Source organism: Haliotis rufescens, unplaced genomic scaffold, assembly GCF_023055435.1.
Source record: "Haliotis rufescens isolate VD_foot unplaced genomic scaffold, xgHalRufe1.0.p SCAF_5, whole genome shotgun sequence".
In the NCBI taxonomy this organism is placed as follows: domain Eukaryota; kingdom Metazoa; phylum Mollusca; class Gastropoda; order Lepetellida; family Haliotidae; genus Haliotis; species Haliotis rufescens.
The window spans coordinates 8,863,142-8,885,345 of record NW_025964223.1 but is presented as its reverse complement, the minus strand read 5'-3'; the positions used below and the strand labels follow the sequence as shown (position 1 = coordinate 8,885,345).

The window sequence follows — 22,204 nt, the reverse complement described above, 5'->3', positions numbered from 1 at the left end:
TTTTAAAAAATAACTAGGCATTCAACAGCCATAACATTTACATATCTGCACAGTCTGGCCTTAAAGCTGCAATAAAAACACAAATTTTGGCTAGGTTACCCAGCTCCTTTTCCGAGTACAGGAAGCTGAACACACCAACCCCAGTTCCGCACCAAATATCACCTGCTTGAAAATATCTGTGCTCACATAAAGCACAAGTCATCTTGTTCAAAAAGTCAGCACCAAATATTGAAAAATATGGGCAGTTTTAATTACTGGATGGATGTGCATTTAAAAGACATAAAAATCTTACACAATATCATCCAATCACAGCCTGCATATGTCTCTTGATCTGTACTGAAGGCTCCCTACGAAAACCGCACTGTCACAACCAGTTCTGATTTAGTGTAGTAGAACCTGTAGACACAACTGTCTAAAACTGCACTTGTCAAATTTGTGATGTATTCATTGTAAATAGATGTAGCTTCTTGGAAACAAATGGAAATTGTTTCAAGTTCAATACTTTTTCCTATCTGACAGGTCTATATGACACCCATATACACATATCTGATGTACCAAAAGAGCTGTGAGGGTTAAATTATTTAGATTTTGTCAACTGATTACAAAATGAACTTCTGTTTTAATAAAGAACTTTCTATGACAGTACACAGGCCTTTATTGTTTATTCTTGTTTCACACAAGGATGGGTTCACAGGTCAATTCCATGGTTGCCAGACGCTGCTTCGAACATATCCCCCCAAAAGTATCTTTTCGACCCCGTATGATAGACAATACTTGGAAATTCAAAACAAATTAGGCTTTCATATTTTTAATTTATTAATGGTGAGTTGTTTGCTGACCTTTGCTGATAACAACTGAGGATAGCAAAGTCTGGTACATAACATGGAATTTGGTTGTGACACTAATAAGCTTAAGTCATAAAAGAAGCTGGACTCAGTGAGCTTGCTGGAACTGGTACCCCTGCCTTGTTTACATAGGCCAATATATAAATGACAGGTCCATATTTGGTATTTTAACTATGGGAGGTCAAGAACCAATGTTGATGCTTTCATTCCAAAGAAAAATTCATAGTGTCAACATCTTGAACCTACTCTTGAAACATGGGGAGACATCGAAGGAATTCGATAACATCTTTTAGAATGGGACATAAAGCTTGGAATTCAGGCAAAAAATTCACCAGTGAAAAGCAAAGCAACTTTAAAGTGCCAAAAACTGTCAGGTTGACAACTGAGCTCCACAAGAAAGTGTGCAGTGTAGGGGTGGCTGGTGTCCAGCAAGTTCAAACACTGACAAGTGAACCGTACCGTCTGTTAAGGCCAAGGAAGGAAAACACCCCTGAGGAGGATAAGAGTTCCCTGAAAACAAAAAGTGAAAGGTAATAACACTTTAAACTATTTATTCCTTTGGCCTAGACTTTGAAATACTTGTAGGGAATACAAGATGCTCACTGCTAAATGATATGGGTGGATAAACTTACCAAGTTCAAGTATTTGTCCTTTAACGAGATCACTTAATAAAAGTTTAATATAATGGACAGTTTTCAGTTATTAGGTACAGCAAGGGATCAAATTCTAATACATATATGAGTGGTTTGTTCAATACCATATAAAAAACAGTGTTGTTACACCCTAACTAAGGGCTTGAGGGGGATAGAAATAGAATATGCATTTGATCTGCCAGGGGAGATAATTCAGAAATGTCGAACACTATCACATACTTAAAAGGCTTATTTAGAAGTTTTCAAAGTAGTCAATGGGTTTTCTTTAATCTGCAGGACTGCTGCTGATGTTTACCACCTGTTGCATGTTGGAGAGACTGACAAACTGTACAATGAGGCATTCCGCCAGCACGCCAAGACTTCGCCTATGTGTAAGGGGGACATTGTCATGGACATAGACAATGAACAGCAGTGGGGACTGAACTGGATAGAGAGACTTAAATGCACTGACTGTACATACCTGTCAGAGTACCATAAACTGTACAAGGAGGTAGAGGGTAGTGGAATGAGAAGGGGACGTCGATCTTCCACTGCCAATACTGGACTTCAGATAGGCCTCTCAAAATGTCCCATTGGAAGTGAGAGTTTCCGTGTCCTGTGCATGAGTGCCGATATACCTCCACCATCCCATTCAGGGATGCAGAAAGCTGCGAACAGAGTTTGTGATAATATAAAATCTCAGAACACAAAGGATATGAGAGCCAGGAGGGTGGAAATAAGGGAAATAAATAAATACAGGGGAACAAATTTAAATAACATTAGTTTATCAACTGATGCAATGTACAACAATCCACTTTGTTCAGGTGTTGGGAAAACCCCTTTTCAGCCAGCCACTCAGGTAACCTATGTGGCCACTGAGAACCAAACTAGTGATCATCAAATTTTGGCTTTAAAAACAAAATCAAAGCTCTGTTCAAAGCACAGTTTAGTTGACAACATTTCTTGTGTCAACAACCCAGACTGCACATCTGATTTGCACATGTCAGAATCAATTGGTAATGAAAAACAGTTAGCTGCAGAGTGTTTCAGGGACTTAAAGAAAGATCAAATTGAGGTAGAATTTTTGACAACAGATGCTGACAGTGCAGCTCACACAGCTCTTTCTGAAATGTATGAAGCAGGTGATATGGATGTTTCCCCACAAACTTTTCTCGATACACGGCATCTCTCGGCCAGCCATAGAAAGTTTATTAAAAATTCTAAATTTGTTGTGGATATGATGCCTGCTAGAACCAAAAAAGACAAACAAAGTTTGGCAAATACATTTTCTTTAGACTGTGCATCCAGATGTGCAGCTGAGTTCTCAGCTGCTTACTCAAGTCATGCAGGTGACCTGACAAAGTTGAAGACATCTCTTTCATGTACTTCTGATGCTATTGCAAACTGTTACATGGGTGATCACAGAAAATGTAGAAGGCAGTCATTTGTTTGCAAGGGGGAGAAGAAAAATTGGTTATTGCAAAGTAAATATTTAGATAAAAGCTTCAAAATTGGAAACAATGAAACTAACTTTCAAAATTTGAGAAAATGCACTGATTTTCGTCTCGGCCCGAACATGATCGAAAAGACGCAATTCAACCTCAATAGTCAAAAGTGTGAGGCAACAAATAAGGCATTGCGCCGGTCATTACCTCGCGATACCACCTTTGCTCGTAACTTCCAAGGTAGAGCTCACAGTGCTGTTCATAGCGTCAACTGCCAGAGTCCGGTAAAGTCAATTCGCAATCTTCGATCAGGGCTTGGATGTGCTGTCACTGCAAAAGGAAAAATAGATGATGAGATAAGCAAAAGTCATAATAAAGTACTTAAAGCTAAAACATACAAGAAATCACAGAAAAGTAAGGACCGCCGTGCAAGGAAAAAGTTAGAACTATTCAAACTCCATCATTGTAGAAAAATTCATTATTCGAAAGACATGTTATTGAAAAGAAATGCATATTTGAGAAATTTACACCCAAAATAGGATAATCCATCTTAAAAATTGCCCCAAACAGAAAGATCTAATGATCAGATACATAACTTACACCAAACAGTAAGGTTTATGACTTTTGGTGCACAAGCCCTGTTGTCGACAGTGAAGTCTCTCCATGTTAATTTCATGGGACTCTACTTTCAAATGCTCAACATTCACACAAGAGGCGTTATGACAGAGATGGCTCACTTCAACTTTGTTGCCAAAGTTGTCAGTGTTGCTAAAACCATCTGGAAGGCATTTATGCACAATGCAGAGGGCTATTCTGTGAGCTCTCTCCTCTGTCCGCGCCTTTGACGGCCACAAAAAGAAGCAACGACCATAGCCCTGCTTATCACGGCAGCCCAACCATTCCTTACAACCCCATTTCCCACTCGCTTCACCCATTTTGCGTTCAAATTTGCCTCTACAATTATCCCAAAAGGTCTCCATGGCAATAGATATACAGAAAAACATATAAATTAGGAAATGCTGAAATATGCACTTACCCTACAGGTTACACACAACCAAATGTTTTCCCATAGACTTCTATAGTAACGTTATAGCTTTTTAAAAAATAACTAGGCATTCAACAGCCATAACATTTACATATCTGCACAGTCTGGCCTTAAAGCTGCAATAAAAACACAAATTTTGGCTAGGTTACCCAGCTCCTTTTCCGAGTACAGGAAGCTGAACACACCAACCCCAGTTCCGCACCAAATATCACCTGCTTGAAAATATCTGTGCTCACATAAAGCACAAGTCATCTTGTTCAAAAAGTCAGCACCAAATATTGAAAAATATGGGCAGTTTTAATTACTGGATGGATGTGCATTTAAAAGACATAAAAATCTTACACAATATCATCCAATCACAGCCTGCATATGTCTCTTGATCTGTACTGAAGGCTCCCTACGAAAACCGCACTGTCACAACCAGTTCTGATTTAGTGTAGTAGAACCTTGACACTGGAGGTGTCTGTTCGTCAATCGTCAACGCACGGTGTCCGCACTTAGGTGTCGCTGGTGTGTCCCCATGGTCTGTCGAGCTGATTCCGCAGCAGTATCAAAGCGACCTTGAAGATGCTGTCGCACAATCTGACGATCCTGATGTCGGGTGATGACCCTTGGTTTTCCACTAAGTGGTCGGTCATCTGTAGTTTTGGTGGTCTGGTACCATTGCTGGAGCCTGTATATGGTCCTTACGTGGACTTGAAATGCATTGGCTACTTGCCAGGCGGTTTGTCCAGCTTGCAATCGTCCAAGGGCTTGGTGTCGCTGATTTCTTGTCAGTCTTGGTATGTGGTAGCAATTCAATAATGAATGAATGTTACCGATCCAGGTGGATTTTTATAGGGCAAGAAATGGGGGAATGCATGTGCGTTTGGGCGATCGGTTTTATTGTCATCTGCTTTGTTTTTTTATCCTCAAATTTCATTTTCCGGACAAGGTAATGTTAAATTTTAGAAACTTTGACAAAAATTACCCAGATATTTAAATGACAACTTTTCATGCAATGTTACTTGGGGTGACGTTTCATTTGCAGTTGAGTATATTTACTCTTATTATGTCTCCCACTAGTAATATACACCCTCATATAAAAAATAAAATATTATATATCAATTCCATGTCTACATCTCTATTTGTAATTGAAGCCAGCTGCAGTTTTAACTCCACGGCATAATGACTTTCATATAAATAAACAATTGACATAGCTATTTATTCTTATTTTTATTTCGACTAACCTTGTGTGGAAAAGCTGGAATAAATCTGTAAAACATAAATAAAAAAAGTGTCGCTTTGATCATCAGTTATCAGTGAACCACAAGTCAGTTTGGTCTCTACAAAGCCAGAACATTAGTTATGACTATATTAACATGAATCTGGAACATTTATAATTGCAATTTAGGACTTTTTACTGATTTGCTGCCGAATAAGTGCCTCTGAGCAGTTCTAGATAAATACATGCCTATTTTCCCAAGCCTTGATAAAGAAGACAAGTCCACCTGTTGTCTCATTAAATGTTTTTCTGTTCCAGGATACAAACCTAACATGGTACAACAGTTGGCCAGAGTTGACCACCTGCTTCCAGGACACACTCCTTGTGTGGGTCCCATGTGGATGGCTGTGGCTGCTGTCTCCACTTTATGTGTTCTACCTCACATCACAAACTGATGATGTCATCAAATTAAGCCTTTTATTCATAGCCAAGTTGGTATGTTTTGTAACACAAATTCACACATAAATTGCTTGATAGGCATTACTTAGAAGTTGACGGATGACAAGATAGACGCAATTTTATTGATAACAACTAAGTTGTTATCAATAAAATTGTGTCTATCTTGAAAATCACACATGTCATTACCTTTTTATTGACTTTCCTATAATCAAAGCACAGATGATGATCTATCGAGTACAAAATGTTTCTTTTATAACAATAAGATGATTTATGTATTTGACTGATCTCTATAACAGTTTTATTATTTACCATTTTGATAAAAACTTGGTACTGAATGATATTCACAGTAAAAGTATTATACCTTAGTGATTAGTGATGTACTTAGTGATATTCATAGTTTTATAATACTTCCGAGGTAGGGTATAACATGACATTTACACTCATTATAGAGGCCATAACTGAGGCTTGATATGAGGTGAGGTGAGATGAAATGGGGTTTAACGTTGCGTCCAAGATTATTACACTTATATATATAGCGATGTGCATGCATGTGTGTGTGTATGTGTTTGTGTGTGGCTGCTTTTCTCAGTCCGGACTGATGCCGATTTACAGTGCTAGCCCAATGAGATACCCTGTTGCAGTTGAACATGAATACCCCCATCTTCCCGAGGCAAAGGAGTTAACTGACTATAAAAGTCCAGTTTCCACCCTTGCCGAACTAGGCTGGGATTATGGAGTTACATTTTGGCTGGACTAACGAGTCTATGCATAGTCCAATCAAAATCGCGAACCGAAATCGAAATCCTGTTTGTAAACTGTCATGCAGAGTTCTGTCGATTGCAGGATTTGCAAAGCATGTGCGTCACAAACTCGTTGTCAAAAGATATTTTCCAAATCTTTTCATGTTTTTTATCAAGGTACTCACGTGATTTGAAGCTAGAACCGTTTTATCACAAAATAGATCTTGATGGTCGATCAGATCGCCTTGACTGGTCACCACCATTTTGTTTGAAGCAAATGCATGTGATACGAGAGGTGGATTCTGATTGGTCCATATGGGAGAGGCATAGAATGGACATAACACGTAATAGCCACTGGTGGTGCTACGATCGAGCCCAGGAATTCCAGCCTAGTTCGGCAGGGTGGTAACTGGACTTCAGGAAACTTGAGTCAGTTAACGCTCTTGCCTCGGGAAGATGGAATACCCCACTCAGACACAGTATACTGACTCTGGGCTGACCAGTCCTTGTTTTACTTCCTTAATGCCGAGCACCAGAAAGGGTAACAACAAGTACCACCTTTAACGTCTTTTGGTATGACGCTGCCAGGGCCAAAACCCCGGACCTTCCCCTCTCCGGGCGTACGCTCTACCACTAGACCACGGAGGCGGTCGCTTGATACGAAGTAGTATTCACACTATACTGGTTATAACAGGCCTAGTACTAAGTGATATTTACACTCTACAGGTTATAACAGGCTTGTACTGATATTCACACTTTACAGGTTATAACAGGCTTGGTACAAAGTGATGTTCATAGTATTATAACATGACTAACTGGTACCCATTTTCATTCACTCCAGAAAAATATTGTTTCACTGGCAGATAGCCTTGGGATTTTTAAGCTATCCACTCTGCAGTGAATTACCAATGGAATATCTATCTCTTCACCATTGTCATTGCATTACACATTATGTGGGAATATCACTACATCATTTAGCGTGAAGATCCAGGGTAGAATAGGTCTTCAGCAACCATGCTTGCTGTAAAAGGCAACTATGCTTGTCGTAAGAGGCGACTAACGGCATCGGGTGGTCAGGCTCACTGACTTCACTGATGCATGTCATCATATCCCAATTGTTTGGATCGATGCTCATGCTATCAATCACTGGATTGTCTGGTCCAGACTCGATTTTATTTACAGACCACTGTCATATAGCTGGACTATTGCTGACAAAACATACAAACAAACAAACATCATTTGGCAAAGGCACCACAATAATAAAGGAATTATATATTTGACAGCTGGCAGATGAGGCAAACAAACCGGTTACATTTTTTTTACCCAATGCATTCGGATAAACATTGGTTCATTTCAGCTCAACAATACCTATGCAAGATACGCAAGTTACCTGAGGTGTGTTCCGATTGATTTCTTAGTAGGGTACACAAGCGGGCTATATGAGCGGGCTATATGAGCGGGCTTCTTAGAAATTAATTGCCTGCTCCTTAACCAATCACAAGCTAATATTATTATGTAAGGTGAGATAACAGCTGAATCTGTTTTATGTTTATGTCTTTTTATCACGCTTATTATTCTCTTGTAGTTCACATCTTGTCTGTTGATGGTGACCACTCTTGTGAACATGATACAAGTTTTCAGCCATCACCATGACAACCAGTCTCCTTCCTATTTTACTGCTGACGTCATCTCACCTATCATCCTCTTCTTCACATTGGTAAGTAAAATATACACCTTTGAAAAGAGTTAAACGCCCATCTGCCATTTTCACCAAGAAGTTTGAAAATCTGTGCACTGGCCCCAAATCTGAGACACTGAGAAATTAGGCATGATACTGTTTCCTGAAAGAGTAATTCTTTGTCGATTATTTTGGACAACAATTATGACACTTCATAAAGTGGTATTCTAATATTGGTGGACATTTCATTGAGTGTATTATTGGCAAAACTCGTGTGTGACTTAATTATGGAGTTACAGGGTGTCAGTTGTTAAAAATTATTTTTATGCCCCCAACATGACTTCCTGGGAGTCCTATGATGAGACTGTCAATAACATGTAAAGCCGCCACATGCCTAGATTACTGCCTCAACCCTCCTCCTCATACCTCCAGTGAGGTGTCTGATGCACTTCTAGGGTAGGTTTGCCATTCTCAGTGCAATGCGTGTGACAGTTCCTGTATATTGGCTACGAGTGGGTCCTGCTTTTACGCCCCACGATATATATATATGACAGATGCAGGCCAAGGGATGGTTGTGAAGGCATTCTGTTGGAAAGACTGAAAGTTACCTCTTGTGAACAGTGTTGTCTCGCATTGTCGTCCAGGTCTGGTAGCCAGTGAGTGCTTATAAATATACATGATATGGTACAATGATCGGATTCAGAATTTGAAGCCATTTACCTATCACCCAATTCCCCTGCATAGTGACCACTCAGCGTCCAGTCATGGAATGGCTGACTACATCATGATTGATCCTCCACCAAAGGGGACTCTGGGACGAATGTTCTGTGACATGCAACAAGAACCTGATCTCATCTGCCTAGTGGATTTTCCTCCATACCCTCAACGTTTTGCCAAACACCATCCTAAAAAGACACTGCAAGGAACTGACAGCATATAGGTCGCTTGATCACCCTCCTTATCCTGTTGCATTGAGTCGACTTCTCAATGTCCGTGATGACAATTGTCTGTGGGGCATTCAGTTCTCCTTCAGAAAGGTGATTGTGCTTGTAGGTTGGTTGGTTTGTTTGTTGTTTAACGCCGCACTCAACATCATTCCTGCTATATGAGGGCGGTCCGTAAATGATCGAGTCTGGACCAGACAATTCAGTGATTGATATCATGAGCATCGATCAACGCAATTGGGATCGATGACATGCATCAACCAAGTCAGCGAGCCTGACCACCCAATCCCGTTAGTCGCCTTTTACGGCAAGCATGGGTTGCTGAAGACCTATTCTACCCTGGATCTTCACAGGTCATGCTTGTAGGATTGTAGGATTGTCCCTATACCAAGTGAAGCAGGTTGTAATCTTCGCATGCTAGCATCACACAAGGACCTCCAGACCTTGGATGGTCCTTTACCTCATTAACTAGCTGATATTTCTGTGCCAGTCTGCTTAAAACCAAATTGTGGTAACGGAGCTGACCAACAATGGTCGTGGTTCATTCGAGATTAATTTCCTCAAAATGCTATTCAATATATTTCACTTTCACAAAATGAACATCTTGTCTGTAAGAAATATGATTGAATGGTCTAAAGTATTTTAGTTGTAAAACACACCTCACTCAGAAAATGTGATATACCGTATTTGAAGTAATAAGCGCCCAGGGCGCTCTCAAAATTAGAAATAGGGGGCTCTTATTAGAATAATATTTTGGTGAAAAAAACAGAGTTGAAAGATAAATTTTCGTGGTTTATGCTGACAGCCTGAAATGTTTATAAACGACATATATATTTTTCCAGAATTTAATTGCCCATAATTAAGGATGGAATGGGTGCTGATTGGTATTGTTCACTAGGCAATATACTAAGAAATATCTTATTACGTCGAATACAGTAATCAAGAATAGACAGTAATTCCTTTGGAAGTGCATTGCTCATACACATCAACACTGTGAATGTTATACCCAGGATGTACATTACTGCTGACATTGCTGTGCTGTTGGCTGTAGGCGTTGTCCTGTGGCCTATCTATGCTGGAGAGGAAGAAGGGCTTCATCACATCAGGCGTGCTGTTCTTCCTCTGGCTTTTCCTGGTCCTCGCCGGAATTATCCCCTTCTACCACATCATCATACAAAAGGCAGGCACTGAGCTTTTCTGATAAGGGCTAACTAATTAAATGTTGTTGGTTTATATTATTACTAACTAATTATGGGCTGATAAGCAAGGAAGCGTTAGTTTTATTAACAATATTTTTGTCTACATAAAGGTGGTTCTACATGCCAGATACAAATAGCCAAAAGATTCCCTACAGGTTTCATTTGAGGTACTGGTAAATTATGTACTATAAGTTTGAAATTCAATGGAACATTGCAGATTCATTTTGTGTTACAATAGCTGTTTAATATTTTCGTTGTTTCATACATGTTCACCAGGCATCCTGCAGTTTGGCCTGTTCGACTACTACTCTCCATAGTACTGACAGTACAACTACTTTTATACATATTTCAGACTTATTAAAACAGACATCTTGCAGTGCCCCCAGTTCTATTGCAACAATATGATATATACTAAAACAACTACTTCTGTACTCATTTCAGACATGTTCAACAGATGTCCTGAAGTGTGCCATGTTCTACTGCTACTATTTACTCATCATAGTACAACTAGTTCTACACTCATTTGCAGAGAAGAGGAGTAAAACTTACATAGCAACAGTAAGATACTCTTGACATTCCTGAAAATGAATGCTCTGAATTCATTAAGCTCATTAAGTACAATGTACTACCTCCCCACAAGGTCAAGGAATGCATTTTATATCATGATTTACCAGGTAACAACAAAGTGAGTGAGTGAGTTAGGTTTAACCCCACTTTTAACATTATTCCAGTTATATCACGGCGTGTCAGCTTAATGTGGGAGGAAAGCCCCAAGTGATGCAGGTCTCAGACGTTAACCACTTCGGTGAAACCCATGAGCACGGGTATGGTGCTGACAAACCTAGAAACATAATCGGGGCGAACCGTGATTTGTCGCCTTTTACGGCAAGCATGGGTTGCTGAAGACTTAATCTAACGCGGATCTTTACGGGCTGGAAGTTATATGAACACAAAGTTCTTTCCATGATCCATAATAAATGAAAAAATATGGTACTTGTTGTAACCCTGCCTGGTGCTCGGCATTACGGATACAACAAAAACCAGCCAGCTTGGAGTCAGTATACTGTCTGAGTGGGACATCCATGTTAAATTGCAGCATGGTGAGTGAGTTGGGTTTAACGCCGCTTTTAACAGTATTCCAGTTACATCATGGCGTGTCAGCTTAATGTGGGAGGAAAGCCCGAGGTGATGCAGGTCTCAGACATGTACCCAGCACGGGTATGGTGCTGACAAACCTAGAAACATAATCGGGTCGAACCGGGATTTGAACCCCAAATCATAGGTTTCTGGCGTGCCCAAGGGATGCAACTCTGCACAGCGAATCGTGGCGCCTTAGACAACTGGACCACCCGTACCCCCAACAACAAAGTATTTATGTAGGTTGTTCCTAGCACAGAACATCACCATACACCTACAATAGGTTTCTATTTCAGAAAATGCCTATGCCTAATGGTATATTAGGAGTTACTCTTAAATGTGACAATTGTCTATTAGGGGATTGTGTTATTACAATATTTGTTTACATAGTGTTATTTTGCCAATCTCATTAAATTCAGATCTTAGTTCTTGCTATCGCTAAACAAAGATCTGAGGACATCCCATTACGGGTCATGTCAGACCGACCTTTCATCTGACCAATCAAAGCGTCGCTTACCAGATCATGAAAGTGACAGTCGGAATGTATTTTCTAATCATGCAACCTCGAAAACGTTAACACAGGGTATTCCGAACGACAATTACGGCCTGTACAACTGGTTCCATCAAAACTATCGTCTATCTTGCTTCTGTAGGATAAACAATTGAATGGAGGAGGCTTTGCACACTACGTGGGAAGCCCTGCCATACAATCGCAACCATATATTAGACATTCCGGAATGTTCGTTTGTTCAATTTTCAAAATTTTAATCGAGAACTCTGTCAACATATTTTTCAAGTGTAGTCTGAAATGGAAGTTGCCATGTTGAAATGAGTGCCGTAAAGCTCGATAAAGCTGCTTTCTTATAAACTGATGTCGACTTCTTGTTAGTCGTTTCAGTGGTCGGTCAAATATCACGAAGGGATGTTCCGACGTGACCCTTAATGGAATGTCCTGAGATCTTTGTTTAGCGGCATTGAGAACTTACATCTGATTTTAATGAGATTTCTATTTTGCTTTCAATACATACAGTATGTTCATGCCTAAAACCACAATTCTACCATGGCATCGAAGGATGGTCTAAGTTAATTGGTTAATTCTACTATTTTTAAAGTGGTTAATGAGTGATATCCACTAGTACTACTGATTTTAGGGCTGCTTCATATCGCAACCACTGCATTCAGATTCTTTAAGACATTTACTGGTATTTAATCAATGTTGAACTGCTTCAAACTAGAAAAACAGAATAGGTTTATCTCCTGAGTACATCATGGATATGGCAAAGAATGTTCATTTACCTATTAATTGTATTAATTTTGAAACAACCACCTGACAGTCATTTTCCCAAGATAGATGACATTTAATCGGAGTAAAGAGACATAGAATTATTGGAGGCTTAAAGTAAGTGTCCTGGGCCCACTTGCACAAAACGATCTTAGCGCTAAGACTATTGTAAGCCTATGTTAAAGTATGGGAGTTAAGATCATCTTAGCGCTAAGATCGCTCTGTGCAAGTGGGCCCTGGGTTATTAGGCATTGACACATCAGCACATTCTGTCCCCCAACAATGACAGAATGCCATGTTTTCCTGATTCAGTAAGAAGTAACACACACCCTCAGGGCATGTATTTTGATAGTCATTGCCTTGATACCTTGATTGAATATCTAATCTGAGGATGAAGTAACGTGGCTACAGAAGGCGGTGCCTAGTGGGATGGTGACAGGTTTGCGAGGACCTCCTGCATGTGATTATAGTTTACTTCTTGTGTTCCAGTCTCCAGAGGTGGACGCCTCCTTCTTGTCAAGAGTGCTGTATGAGTGGACAGCGAGGTTGGTAGCAGTGTGACACCCTTCTGCACTATTTGTTTGTCCGTCCCTTCCGTCTAAACCCATGACCCAACCTTCTTGTCCAAAGATTTGTATGAGTGGACAGCGAGGTTGGTAGCAGTGTGACACCCTTCTGCACTATTTGTTTGTTCAATCCTTGCGTCCAAACCCATGACCTATCCTTCTTGTCCGAAGATTTGTGTCAGTGGACAGCAAGCTCGGAAGCAGTGTGACACCCTTCTGCACTATCTGTTTGTCCTTCCCTTCTGTCTAAACCATCAACCCATCCTTCTTGTCAAGAGTGCTATGCCAGTGGACAGCGAGGTGGGAAGCAATGTGTCACTCCTCTACAGCATCCATTTGTTCCATCTTTCTGTCCAAACCCTCGACCAATCCTTCTTGTCCAAAGATTTGTATCAGTTGACAGCGAGATGGGTAGCAATGTGACACCCTTCTGCTAGTTGGTTGGTTGTTTTACACTGCACTCAGCAATATTCCAACTATATGACGGCGGTCTGTAAATAATCGAGTCTGGACCAGACAATCCAGTGATTGATATCATGAGCATCGATCCATGCAATTGGGATCAATGAGATGCTTCAACCAAGTCAGCGAACCTGACCACCTTCTGCACCATCTGTTTGTCCTGTTCTGTCCAAACCTTTGCCCCATCCTTCTTATCAAGTGTTTTGTATCAGTGGACAAAAACAAGGTTGTCTGTCTATCGTAATAGCCACATCTTGTGTGTCATAACACACTGCCAACCTTTTTGTATATACATGCATTAGAAAATTATTTTAAAGAAAATATTCCTCAATACAAGCAAAATAATTCTCATCTCAACAAAGCTCTTGAAAATTATTCTCTGAAATGTTCATAAAAATAATTCTTATTAATAAAAAACTTATTTTTTTTTTTAGAAATATATATATATTTTTAGATAATTACAGTGATTTATTTTGTTTGAACAATCACAAGTAGTTTGAGAGGTTAATCTGAGACCTGTGAAATCATATTTATTTATAATATACCATTTTGCATTTGTTTTGGACAGGCCACAAAAAGTCTAATTACTGTTATATAAACTTGGTTGCAGTCTTGATAATATTTGTGTTATTTTCCTCTAAATATTACTCATTGGTCAATGGAGTACAGCTTTCACACTCTATCTCAATAATTAAGTGATATTTGAAGGAAAGGGAATGCCAAAAAAGTGTATGTGTTTGTTACAGGCTTGTTATTAATGGCTACAAGACCCCTATAAAGGAGAAAGATGTGTACAACATCCATCCAGATGCTGTATGTGCAAGACTGATGGAACCTTTCCTTCCCAACTGGCATCAGGTGAATGAAAATTTTAAAGCAACAAAAAGGTGAGCTATGGGAAGTTATATGATTAGTTCTTAGTTGGTTTGTTGTTTAACGCCGCACTCAGCAATATTCCAGCTATATGACGGCGGTCTGTAAATGATCGAGTCTGGACCAGACAATCCAGTGATTAACATCATGAACATCGATCCAATCAATTGGGATCGATGACATGCATCAACCAAGTCGGCAAGCCTGACCACCCAATCCAGTTAGTCGCCTCTTACGACAAGCATAGTCGCCTTTTACGGCAAGCATGGGTCGCTGAAGACTTATTCTAACATGGATCTTTACGGGCTAGAAGTTATATGAACACAAAGCTCTTTCCATGATCCATAATAAATGAAAAAAGATGGTGGTACTTGTTGTAACCCTGCCTGGTGCTCGGCATTTCAGATACAACAAAAACCAGTTAGCTTGGAGTCAGTATACTGTGTCTGAGTGGGACATCCATGTTAAATTGCAGCAGTGAGTGAGTTGGGTTTAATGCTGCTTATAACAGTATTCCAGTTATATCATGGCGAGTCAGCTTAATGTGGGAGGAAAGCCCGAAGTGATGCAGGTCTCAGACATGTACCCAGCACGGGTAGGGTGCTGACAAACCTAGAAACATAATCGGGGTGAACCGGGATTCGAACCCGCAATCATAGGTTTCTGGCGTGCCCAAGGGACACAACTCTGCACAGCGAATCGCGGCGCCTTAGACGACTGGGCCACCCGTGTCCTCTTGCAGCAGGGTATCTCAGTGGGCTGGTATTATGAAACTGACATAAATCCAGACTTGTATGCAGCCTCACACATGCATGCATGTCACATGATAATAGCAAGAAGAAGAAGAAGTGGAATAGTCAATTTTTATGGCACTATACTCCTTGCATAAGCATTCTCAATGGACAAGTGTGCTCTCAACATTCATTCTCAGCTCCCCGGGGAGTACTAGAAGGTTAACAACCACATTACCATCTAATCCTACCGGGTACCCATTCACTGCTGGGTGAACAGAGGCCATTTCAAACAAAGTCACTTTCCCAAGGAGACACCACATGTGTTACATGTCCTTCAGTGTGCGACAGGACCGAAGCCCTAGAAACTCTCATGAGTGAAATAATCGTGATTAACAACATTAAACCCCATTTCACCTTTCCGTGACCCTTCTAGTCTGACCCATGTGATGAGTAGTATGAAATCAGTGGTGGCAGACCCTGCTGATGTAAGGTTACTAGATCAAATAACACAAACAGTTGCCAGCAAGCTTGTGACAACATAGTGCCTGAACAATTAGAGTAGAGCTGTGCTGGGGCTGGGCTGGTAACTTGGGTATCTGGGTCGGGTGGGTACTGAGTAGGACCCGGGTTCCCACAGGACTGCCCGGACCCATGGTTAGTCATGTGATATATTGTTTAATGACAAAAATTATATAGAACTCTATGGTTACACTACAAGTCACTAATGTTCGCATTTCTTTCTAACTCTGCATGCACCCATTCCTTCCTATTTTCATTTGATTGAATAAAGATATAACTTAATTCAGCTTAAGTGTATGAATGACCAGATTGTTTAGTACATGAATCTAAATACGTTTTGCCAGGGCTATGCTAAAAATGTTCCCAATCTGACATTTTGAGACATCTCCTGAGACCTGCAGTATAGGTACCCGGGTAGGGTCGGGTAATCGGGTGGGTACCCGGGTGGTAAATTTGGACTCGTCAAAGCCCTAATCTGTGCCATGATCCATTCACTGGTACAGGAGAAAAATATCTGATCTTACTTTGAAGTGGCTTTGAAAGCACTCCAACAACTATTAACCAGATATCATGGTATATATATAGTATCTTTCCATGAAAAGGTCAAAAGGCAAGGTCATGACAAAACTATTGATGCATTCATCACTAAACTTAGTACATACCTTGTACACAATGGGGTATTGTTTAGAAACGTTTTGTTTTAGATTAGTCCAAGGTGAAGGTCAGCTTTCAGGTTTTCGTAAAATATGTTTATATCCTTGTCATTTTCTCAAGCATATTTACGTCTAAAGGTATGGAACTTTATGTTTACACGAATATTAACAAAGCCTCCCACGTTACATGTCAATTGCATTTATGCCAAACATCAAGGTAACATATGAGGTATTTATTAAATGTATAATTTTGTGTCATACTTTCTCTTGAATATGGCGGGGGCACGGGTGGCCCAGTCGTCTAAGGCGCCGCGATTCGCTGTGCAGAGTTGCGTCCCTTGGGCACGCCAGGAACCTATGATTGTGGGTTCGAATCCCGGTTCGCTCCGATTATGTTTCTAGGTTTGTCAGCACCCTACCTTTGCTTGTGGGTTTCACCAAAGTGGTAAAGGTCTGACACCTGCATCACTTCGGGCTTTCCTCCCACATTAAGCTGATACGCTATGATATAACTGGAATACTGTTAAAAGCGGCGTTAAACCCAACTCAACTCAACTCAACTCTTGAATATGGCACAAAGATTACTGACATTGGATGACATGCTACAATGGACTTATTCCAGATGGTCCTGGGAAAGTCTTTTGTTACATACTGTGAAAATATCAAATTTCTTTCTAAAAAATATCAATGCATTTATCATAACCTAGTATATACCTTCCTGAGGAGGGGTCCTGGCTTTGGTTAAGGTTATTATTCAGAGCAGTATTAACATTGTCTTGTTTTGTGTGTCATTGTTTCCAGCATGTGCAGTGAACTTGACTGATGCCAGTGTTCGAAATACCTGCCTGCCAGACCGTCCGAGACGGGTTGATTTCAACTCGGACTGCCAGATTTTCAAATCCCCCTGCCCGACGGTCGGGTTATATTTCATATGTGAAAATATTCAAAATATTTCCCGATGATAAGCATTAATTCACATGTAAAGATGAATGATAAAATGTAACCAAAAAGAAACCCTGTTAGCTTATCCTGAGAAACATATGATTATAGTGGGCAGGCAGGTTTTGGTCAGGGCTGGCAAGTATTTCAGCTAGCCAGTCCTGTGGTCTGGCTGAAATTTTTGGGAGTTTCATACCCTGCTGATGCATCCCTTTATTAAAGTACTGTCGGAAATGCTAGAAAAATGATTTTTGACGTTAAAAAAGGATAAAAAAAATTCACAGGCTGTTGCTATTGTAATATAGAGTAACTACCGATTGATCTACCAGTGATTGGAAGTATTTCAGTCACAAGGAGTCCTATCGTCAAGTTTACGGGGGAAAAAATTCAACGAAAACAGTTTGTTCACATTTATTATAAGTCCAATGATGGCAGTCTGAAACGGACTAGAGGAAATATGAGCACGTGACTTTGTTCTAACATAACAAAATGACTCTGCATTTGTTTTGTCAACACTGCTCCCATGATGCATGTTACATTAAACTTGCATAGCCAAGTCTGTATTAGGAAAGTTCTTTACACTTTAGAGAAAGGGAGTAAACATTTATTTGTTTAGATAGAGCGAATTACCGAAATGCCCAAGCTATGGAGTTTTCAATTCATACCATCAAGTCTACGGATTGATAAATAGAACAATAAGGTTTAAGGGTTGTCTCAAAAACAAAACCGGGACGTAAAAGGGTATAGTGTACAAGCTTTATGAGCAGAAGGTACCCTTCACTCGTTGTAAAATTCAGAAGGAAATTAAAGATACAATTAATGTTTCCCTGACTGCACTAATTATTGCCGATTTCGATACACTGCGCGTGGCGATGACCCAGCAGTTTCCAAGGGAGAATATTCCATCCTGTCGGTGAGGTCACATTATCTCCACACCATTCATTGCAGTCATGGTGTCCAGATCATTTACTTTGATGAATCATTCCACTGGCAATATGTGGCTATCGGCAGATGGACAAAAAGCACCCATGGTACCACCTGGGAAAGGTAATCGTGTCATTGTTTTGCACGCCGCAACCTGTGATCTGGGGCTTATTGATAAATGTGTGCTAGTTTACAACGAAAAAGAAAATGATAGGAGGTGATGTGTTCATAGACTGGTTGGAACATCAGCTGTTGCCCATTTTAGACAACGCCAGTGTCATTGTCATGGATAACGCCTGTTAATATAATCGCCTGGAATCAGATACTGTCGACTTCAGACCATCATGGAGTAAATTCAGCTGAATAAGAAACTAGTAAAGTACAAGACATACGTGCTTGCGGCACAACACCGTCACGCAGTGTTAAGTATGCCAGTCAGAAATTGTGAGCTCAAACCTATTGTGCCTCTTGGGTAACTGTGAAGGGCTCCTGGCAAAACATAACACAACATTCAAACTCACACATTTCAAAGGGAGGATAAACGCAGTCTTTGCTAGACATCAGCCTTGTTGAACCAGTTATCATACCTTTTGGTGATAAAACAGATTCGTATTCGTCTACAAAAAGAAACCATCTGTAGAACAACAAATACTTCTTGATTCAAAAACCACAACCTTCCAATACCCATCACATTTCATAGCTTTTAAATGTTCCATCATTTTTCCAACAAATATAATGCAGTACATTTCCTTAATTGCTACCCATCAATGCACAGGTCAATTGAGTATAACAACAGAAATATTTTGAGACCACCCCTAATGCGGTGACATTTGCACCTGTGAGAATGCACGGGACGGTGTGAGGTCATCACCTTGGGACAGGTGTTAGGTGATTACCCCAGGTTATAGGTCGTTTCATACATGCATGACAACACACTCTAAGTTTATCATCATTTTACCTGTAAAAGTACATTTTAAGGGTAATCACAGTGTTAGTTAGGATAAGCTAAATTAGGTCAATTTGCGTTTCTTTGATATATGCTATTTTCACAGCCTTATGACTTGTATTTATTAAATGATGCCAGAAAAGCATTTTTTCTAGCATTTCTGACAGTACTTTAATGTAAGCAAGGGACACTCACTTTTTTCACATTAATTTTGATGTTTGACAGTTTGGTTTTTTTTGCAGGAAATCTGACAAACAAAAAGAAGCTTTTCAGAAAGGCAAGTCTTCCATCCATTTCACCAACCATCACACGTCAGATGAGTCAACTCCACTCCTGGACTTCAAACGTCACTCTAACAATGCAAGCCAAGAGGAAAAAGTAGCCCCACCAACGAAGAAGCCCAACAAATACCCATCTCTTTTGTCGGCCCTGGTGAAGACGTTCGGCATTCCAATTCTAATCAGCCATGTACCCAAACTAGTTTATGACTTACTCCTCGTGTTTACACCACAGATACTGGGGTAAGTCCACCTTGACATACAGCTATATACGGAGTGAACAACTGTGCAGGAATTATTAGGGTTCATACATTGTACAGGGGGCCTGATAGGGGTACACTGCTAAGTGTAAAGCAACGAAAATAAAACTATCCTAAACGTGAGATGAACATAAAATGTAAATGAAATACTGTTCATGCTACATGCAATCATGCTACAATCCTTTAAAAGTCATATATATAAGTGGAGTCTGTTGAAGAGAGGGTTATCTGTTATTTCTGTCTGTTGAAGGGAGGGTTATCTGTTATTCCTGTCTGTTGAAGGGAGGGTTATCTGTTATTCCTGTCTGTTGAAGGGAGGGTTATCTGTTATTCCTATCTGTTGAAGAGAGGGTTATCTGTTATTTCTGTCTGTTGTAAAGAGGGTTATCTGTTATTTCTGTCTGTTGTAAAGAGGGTTATCTGTTATTTCTGTCTGTTGAAGAGAGGGTTATCTGTTATTTCTGTCTGTTGAAGGGAGGGTTATCTGTTATTTCTGTCTGTTGAAGAGAGGGTTATCTGTTATTCCTGTCTGTTGAAGGGAGGGTTATCTGTTAATCCTGTCTGTTGTAAAGAGGGTTATCTGTTATTTCTGTCTGTTGTAAAGAGGGTTATCTGTTATTTCTGTCTGTTGTAAAGAGGGTTATCTGTTATTCCTGTCTGTTGTAAAGAGGGTTATCTGTTATTTCTGTCTGTTGTAAAGAGGGTTATCTGTTATTTCTGTCTGTTGAAGAGAGGGTTATCTGTTATTTCTGTCTGTTGAAGGGAGGGTTATCTGTTATTTCTGTCTGTTGAAGAGAGGGTTATCTGTTATTTCTGTCTGTTGAAGTGAGGGTTATTTTTTTTCAGTTGAAGAGAGGGTTATCTGTTATTTCTGTTTGTTGAAGTGAGGGTTATCTGTTATTTCTGTCTGTTGTAAAGAGGGTTATCTGTTATTTCTGTCTGTTGAAGTGAGGGTTATCTGTTATTTCTATCTGTTGTAAAGAGGGTTATCTGTTATTTCTGTCTGTTGTAAAGAGGGTTATCTGTTATTTCTGTCTGTTGAAGAGAGGGTTATCTGTTATTTCTGTCTGTTGAAGGGAGGGTTATCTGTTATTTCTGTCTGTTGAAGAGAGGGTTATCTGTTATTTCTGTCTGTTGAAGGGAGGGTTATCTGTTATTCCTGTCTGTTGAACGGAGGGTTATCTGTTATTCCTATCTGTTGAAGAGAGGGTTATCTGTTATTTCTGTCTGTTGAAGAGAGGGTTATCTTTTTTTCAGTTGAAGAGAGGGTTATCTGTTATTTCTGTCTGTTGAAGGGAGGGTTATCTGTTATTTCTGTCTGTTGAAGAGAGGGTTATCTGTTATTCCTGTCTGTTGAAGGGAGGGTTATCTGTTATTCCTGTCTGTTGTAAAGAGGGTTATCTGTTATTTCTGTCTGTTGTAAAGAGGGTTATCTGTTATTTCTGTCTGTTGTAAAGAGGGTTATCTGTTATTCCTGTCTGTTGTAAAGAGGGTTATCTGTTATTTCTGTCTGTTGTAAAGAGGGTTATCTGTTATTCCTGTCTGTTGTAAAGAGGGTTATCTGTTATTTCTGTCTGTTGTAAAGAGGGTTATCTGTTATTTCTGTCTGTTGTAAAGAGGGTTATCTGTTATTCCTGTCTGTTGTAAAGAGGGTTATCTGTTATTTCTGTCTGTTGTAAAGAGGGTTATCTGTTATTTCTGTCTGTTGAAGAGAGGGTTATCTGTTATTTCTGTCTGTTGAAGAGAGGGTTATCTTTTTTTCAGTTGAAGAGAGGGTTATCTGTTATTTCTGTTTGTTGAAGTGAGGGATATCTGTTATTTCTGTCATAAAGATAGATTGGTCGCTGACCTCAGAGTATAGGGGGATCCAGAGCGGGTGTCCAGGACCACTCCCTTTTGAAAATGCTGTATCTGCCCTTGCAGAGAGTTGGTGAGCTTCACTGAAGACTCGAGCATCCCAGCATGGAAGGGTTACGTGCTGGCTGTTGCACTGTTTGTGTCATCAGAGGTCCAGTCCCTTATCATACAGAAGGTCACATATGATTCTTTCATCTACGGGATGAAGATACGGGCAGTTCTAATATCTGTTATCTTCAGGAAGGTATGTTTCTTGATAATATGTTTCCACAACCCAAGCACTGTATATAGCAATTTTAGAAAATATAGTAAACACCAAATTTCATGTTATACGCAACTTAGGATTTAGGTTTAGGCATAAAAGCAGTTTTCAAAATGACATATGACCCCAGCTACCTTCCATATATATAGGCTCAGTGAGTGAGTGAGTGAGTGAGTGAGTGAGTGAGTGAGTTAGGCACCGCTTTTATGAATATTCCAGCAATATCACGGGACACCAAAAATATGCTTTACACATTTGTACCAATGTGGGGAATCAAACCCGGGTTTTCAGAATGACAAGCAAACACTAGGCTTAGTGACC

The 22,204-nt window shown here is 40.0% G+C and overlaps 1 protein-coding gene and 1 long non-coding RNA gene across 2 annotated transcripts in view; one reads left to right on the top strand and one right to left on the bottom strand.

The window, feature by feature from the left end:
- Positions 1-22,204, top strand: part of LOC124110355 (multidrug resistance-associated protein 1-like) — a 53,775-nt gene that overhangs the window by 8,940 nt on the left and 22,631 nt on the right. The window contains exons 2-9 of the mRNA XM_046469653.2: positions 5,490-5,666; positions 7,956-8,087; positions 10,044-10,172; positions 10,633-10,749; positions 13,100-13,155; positions 14,385-14,525; positions 19,469-19,747; positions 21,688-21,865. Of these exons, the coding sequence (XP_046325609.2) occupies positions 5,490-5,666; positions 7,956-8,087; positions 10,044-10,172; positions 10,633-10,749; positions 13,100-13,155; positions 14,385-14,525; positions 19,469-19,747; positions 21,688-21,865 (1,209 nt within the window). The remainder of the gene's footprint in view (positions 1-5,489; positions 5,667-7,955; positions 8,088-10,043; positions 10,173-10,632; positions 10,750-13,099; positions 13,156-14,384; positions 14,526-19,468; positions 19,748-21,687; positions 21,866-22,204) is intronic.
- LOC125373089 lies at positions 762-2,021 on the bottom strand. Its single transcript, XR_007218310.1, has 2 exons — positions 1,959-2,021; positions 762-1,355 (listed from the first exon to the last, which is right to left on the bottom strand). It is a non-coding gene; the product is annotated as an uncharacterized LOC125373089 (long non-coding RNA).